This window comes from Merops nubicus, unplaced genomic scaffold (genome assembly GCF_000691845.1).
Source record: "Merops nubicus isolate BGI_N331 unplaced genomic scaffold, ASM69184v1 scaffold33828, whole genome shotgun sequence".
Classification (NCBI taxonomy): domain Eukaryota; kingdom Metazoa; phylum Chordata; class Aves; order Coraciiformes; family Meropidae; genus Merops; species Merops nubicus.
Window position 1 is genome coordinate 2,474 of NW_008628278.1, and position 5,440 is coordinate 7,913.

Genomic DNA, 5,440 nt, shown 5'->3' on the forward strand with positions numbered 1-5,440 from the left:
GTTTGGCAGGGAGTTTGGCTCCTTCCAGCACGGGCCAGCTGCGGCTCAAAGCCACAAGCCAACCACCTTTCTTTGTGGGAAGGAGCAGCCCAGCAGGAGCTCCTACTGCAGCCTCTCCAGCCCATGGGGGGTTTTCTCTGCAGCCAGCGGGCACAGTGGGCACCCAGCAAGAGCTGTGCCAGGATGACAGAGGCAGCACAGGGGCACCAAGTGACCCCCCTGCATGCCCCGGGGACCCCCTCGTGTCCGGGCAGTCAGTTTTGGCTTGGCCAGTCTCTAGGACCTACTGAGAAGATGGGCTCCCTAGCAGCTAAGTGTACGAGTGAGCTCCTGCTTCCTCCTCCTCCTCCTCCTGGTCTGAAGGGGTCACTCGAGTTGCCCACAGGATTTGGCAGGAATGAAACTCCTCCAGCCTGGAACTGCAATCCCCAGCACAGTTACACACAAAGGAACAGCCAGTCCGTGGTTTAATTCACATTCCATGGTGGAAATGAGCCTGTGGCACACACCAGAAGCAGCTGCTTTATTCCCAGTCTTCCCACTCTTCATCATCCAGCTGCAAACAAGAGCAACAAGCCTCAGTTTGCTTCTGTAACTCCAGAGCCATCCACCAGCAGATCCTCCTGCCCAGGGCACCTGACACATCCTGCTCCACACCCTCAGAGGGATCTGCTTGCTTGGTCCTCCTTGGGGAACCTGCACACTCCTCCCTCTCTGGGCACACCCAGACAGCCCCTCTCCACTCCACCTCACACTCACACCTCCCACAGTAAGACCTCAAGCTAAGCCTGTCCTCAAGGAGTGAGTCCTGCCTTGGAGAAGCCTCTCAGCTGGCAGAGCTCAGGCAGCAGCACCCCGAGGAGCTGCTGATGGTTCCTGGGAGTGACCTCCTGGCCTGTTGGAGTGAGGACCTTCCCCTGACTCACCTCCCCAGACACCTCCACCTTCGAGAGCGCCAGCTGCACCTCCTCTTCAGTCATGTCCAAATCAAAGTCCTTTTCCCAGTCCTCACTGATGTCTGTGCTGGAGCCTGGAACCACAAACACGACGGGTGAGCCAGCAAAGCTGCACGTGCTCTCTGGCTCCAGCAGGCCCACAAAGCCCTGCTGTTGAGGAGGCCCAGATCCACCTCAGCCTGCCTGAGGAGGAAAAGCCTCCCCCATGCTGAGAGCAGGCTGCCAGCTTGTAATGGAGATGGGATGGACCAAACTGTGCCTCCCTCACAGCACGGGCTGAACCAGGGGAACTGGGAGAGATGACACTGAAACGTGTTCTCCTCCAGCCTGGGAGAACTAGGATGTGTCACATTTCAGTGACACAGGAAAAAAACCCCAAAAACAGGTAAGGAATGACTCAGATATGCAGACTGTCATTGTCCCCAACAAAGAACCACCTCCTGGGGCAGAGGAGCAGCAGGGAGCTCCTCAGCTTGACCACATTCCCTGCAGAGACCACAGCCTTGTCTGGCACCCAGCAGGCCAGGGACCAAAGCCCTGCTCTGCTCAGCCAGATTTTAGACCTCTTGCTTGATTTCATTCTGCTCACAGCCCAAGTTCATGACACTTGGCCACCCTGCTGAATCTTGGGTTGCTTCCAGTGGCTTTATAATGACATGACTGTTATTCTGGGAGACCTGCAGGAAGGCAGAATCCCCTGCAATGAAAGATTTGCAAATGGTGTCAGCCAGAGCTGCAACACGTCCCTCCTCAGGGTCCTGGAGGAGTCTCCCTCTCCATTCTCCCAGGGGAGCATGGGGACAGGGCTCAGGCCAGAGCCAGCCAAGAGCAGATTGTCCCCACCTGATGGGACCCCCCTGACCCTGCACAGCAGCATAAAAATTTGCTTCCACTTCAGTTTCAGCCATTAGACAATCTTTGCATCCAACCTTCCAGGGGGATTTTGGCAAAACCCCTTTTCTCCTCCTCCTCACCACACAACCAGGTCTTTTCCCCCAAAGCTGCCACCCCCAGCAGGTTTCCAGGCCCTGTGCTGGCCCCACACACACGCACCTTTCTTGCCATTGTTGGAGGGAGTGGATTTCCCACTGTCTGAGTTCAGCTCAAAGACTCGTAGGTCCGTCGGTCCTTCCTCTCTCAGAGTCTCTGTCCTGCCCTGGCCTTTGCCCTCTGCCTCTCTGAGCTCTGTAGCAGCCGGTGGCTCTGAGGACGCTGCCGACTCCCCGGCAGGCGCAGAAGGACGAGCGGGCTCGGGGGGCTTTGGCAGGGAGCTGGGCTCCTCCGAGGTGGCCTCCAGCAGCCTCTGGGAGAGGTCTCCGGGCCCGGGGGGTGGCGCTGGGGTCCGTAGCTGGGCGGCAGGCACAGAGGCAGGGTTTGCAATCTGAGTCACAAGGGAGACGCTCTCACTGCTCTCAGAGGGGCTGCCCTCCGCTGGGGCCGGCTCCGGAGGGACGACAGCCCAGCTTTCCCCTGAGGGTCCCTGGGGACCAGTGGGGTGGTCTCCCTCCAAGGCCACAGGGGCAGATTCTCTCTCTGCTGCTTCTGGAAATTTCACGTTTGCACAAGGCAGGGGTGACATCCCCAAGAACTCCTCTGTAGGAAGGCAGAAGAGAAGCGAGAGACGTTTCAGCGACCGCGGCAGCAGCTGTGGGCGCAGCAGGGTTGGCCGCAGCTGGGCTGGGGGCTGAATTTTGGGGGAGTGAGGAGGAGCTGCCATCCTCTCTAACCGAGACCTGCCGAGGTCTGCACGAGCCCTCCCACAGACCCCCAACCCTCTGGACCCACCTTCGTCCTCCTCCCAGCCCAGCTCCTCTTGGTGAACGCTCTGCTCCGCACGCTGCTTCAGAGCCTCCCTCCGGGCTTCATCCTGCAGGGAACTGTGTCAGCAGCTGCTCACAACTCCACGCCCCCTCTTTCCCCAGGCACAAGGACACAGGCAAGGCAGCCCAGATCCCTGCCTTTCCAGGAAAAGCCTCTTCCACCTCTCTGGTTTGCATGAGAGCTCCTTGGCTGGTGTGCCCACCCCCCTCCTGACCTACCTGCTCCAGGCGATGCACTTTGTAGAAGTAGCGCTGCCAGAACTCCGAATGGGAAACGGCTGCTGGGACCTGGAGTGGGAAACAGGGAGAGTCACTGCAGAGGGAGGGGTGCTGCCCTGCCCCCCTCCCCTCCCCAACCTCATAACCTGTGGGAGGCACCCGTGTTTTCAGGTGCACAGACCCAGGACTGAGCCTGAGGTATGCACAGGCAGATGCTCCAACACGCATCAGACAGCTCCAGAGGAACTTCTGCTCCAGGCCTGTGTCAAACAAGCCTGGCAGAATACAACAGGCCACCTAACATCCCTGTGCCAGTCCACTGCTACCATAGGCCTTTCTACCACCAGCTCCAGGGCCTCCCCACACCGTGCCTCGAGTCAGAAGCTGCATGCTCCAGGAGCCTGGCAGGGCCTTACCATTTTGGTGTAGAGAGCCCGGATGGATGGGCTGGTTGCCAGCAGCTCTGCTATCTCCCCTTTCTTCTCCTCAAGGTTAAACTGAGAAAGCCAGGCCTCAAGGAGTTCAGCATGGCCTGGATGGGACAAGCACAGAGGTCTTTGGCACAAACAGGGCAGGAATGGTTTGGGGAAGTTTGGCTGGAAAGATGCTACACATCGGACTAGCTGAGGTGAGCAAGGGGCAAAGGACAAGGGAGATGTGGGTCTGAGCCCACCCCCTGCTGCAGGTCCTCTGCCAACACAATGCCAGACAGCAGAAGTCTGGAGTGACCCAGCAGCTCTCAGTCTAAGGTAGTCCCCAGGGCAAGAGACAGATCTGCTCTCCACAGCCAGTGACCCCACCCGCAGCCACACCAGCGGGCTGCTGGCAAACAGCTCCAGGTAACTCAGGAGCCCACTGACCCCAGATGAGAGCCAGGCTGGCTCCACAGCACCCCCCATACCATCAGGCTCGTTGCAGTAGGTGGCTGGGTCCGACTGGAGGCTGTAGAGGCGAGCCTGGAGGAGGAGAGGCAGAGGGCAGAGCTGTCAGCAGCAGGGCCACAGCAGAACCCCGAGGGGCCAGGGCGTGGGACTCTGAGCTTCACAGAGCCACCCCACAGAGCCTGGCACTCACCTTGGCACTGTCGTAGGGCTCCGTGGTACCCATGGGCGTTGCCATCAGCGTGATGACATCGCAGTCGATGGTCTTATCTGGAGAGGGAGCAAATGTGTCTGAGATGACACCCAGGAAGTCAGAGAGCCCTTTCCGCACCTTCTCAGTCGCGCCGGAGGAAACTTCTGTCCTCTTGGAAGAGAAAAAGCAGCAGGGTGTTAGTACCAGCACCTGCAGCAGCAGCACAAACCTCAGCCTTCCCCAGATGTGGTCCTTTAAGGAAGCAGGATCTCCCTGCCTACAAAAAACAGCACTAATTAGGTGGCCAGGGCTGGGCCAGGAGAAGGGTGTGACAGCAGGCACCAGCCCCGGGTGGCTGTGGGGCAAGCAGGGCTTGAAACAGGCTTGTGGGGAAACTGAGCCTTGGCTTTGTGGGGAAGGACACAGCCAGGTTTGGGGACTGGCTGGTTCTGGGGCTGTCACAGCAGACACCGTGCAGGGTTAAGGCTGAGAGCCTGTGTGGAGAGCCAGTGTCACACTGCAGTGATACTGCCAGTGTCACGACACACAGGGATGCACAGAGACCTCCAGAGCTTCCTCATCATGACAGCAAGGAAACCCCATGCAGTGCTCAGCACCAAGGCTGCACAGGGGAGAGAGCCTGAAACCTGAAGCTCACGGTTATGTGTTGGGGTATGTTGACAGCCCACATCCTAGGGGCAGACCCATCCCCTTCCCCCCAGCTCCCTCACTCCCCCACTCACCGCCAGCCTGTCCTTGACCACGCTGGCCGTGGCAGCGATGGTGCAGGCTGTGTCATGCTGCACGACTTGGGTGAACTCTGCCAGGTCCCGTTTCATGAACTCCAAAGCTTCTGTGGACTGTAAGAAGATGGCATCCACATCGTGTGATCTTTCTGCACTCCCACAAAGCCGAGGTTGCCCCGGGAGCAGCTGGGGCATTGCTAAGTTTAAAGCTTGAGTGTTTAAACCCCGCTGAGTCCTTACCCTAGTTTGTTCAATAAGTAAGTCTAATCACCAGAACAACAGCAGCAGGCAGTTATGCCCAAACCATGCTACAGCAGCATTTCCTTAAGCTAATAAAGGCAAAGACAGGCCAGGAAAAGCCTTGTTCTGAGTTTTGTGTCTAATTACCACAAGCAATTCTACGGGAGGCAGGAAATTACACACCAGAAAGCGATGCTGCAAGCCCCCTCCCTGCCCAGGTAGCCATTTTCACCTCAGCAGACCCCAGCACGGCTCCCCCGGGCCACGAGACCCCAGCGCAAGGCTCAGAGTTCCAACAAACACACCCGAACAACCCCAACACGTCCTGACAGGTCCCTCCCGGGCTGCCCCTCCCCGGGGTGCGGGGCTGGGCCACAGCCGCACA

At 58.7% G+C, this 5,440-nt stretch overlaps 1 protein-coding gene across 1 annotated transcript; it reads right to left on the reverse strand.

The window, feature by feature from the left end:
- Nucleotides 1–206: 206 nt before the first annotated feature.
- On the reverse strand, nucleotides 207–4,929 carry BSDC1 (BSD domain containing 1; the record flags this gene model as incomplete). The annotated part of the gene is made up of 9 exons (XM_008946608.1): nucleotides 207–556; nucleotides 927–1,030; nucleotides 2,010–2,549; nucleotides 2,742–2,823; nucleotides 2,996–3,064; nucleotides 3,412–3,527; nucleotides 3,897–3,951; nucleotides 4,070–4,240; nucleotides 4,813–4,929. Coding segments are annotated over 9 exons (1,287 nt in total), but the record flags the coding sequence as incomplete, so codon positions are not given.
- Between the last annotated feature and the right edge of the window lie 511 nt (nucleotides 4,930–5,440).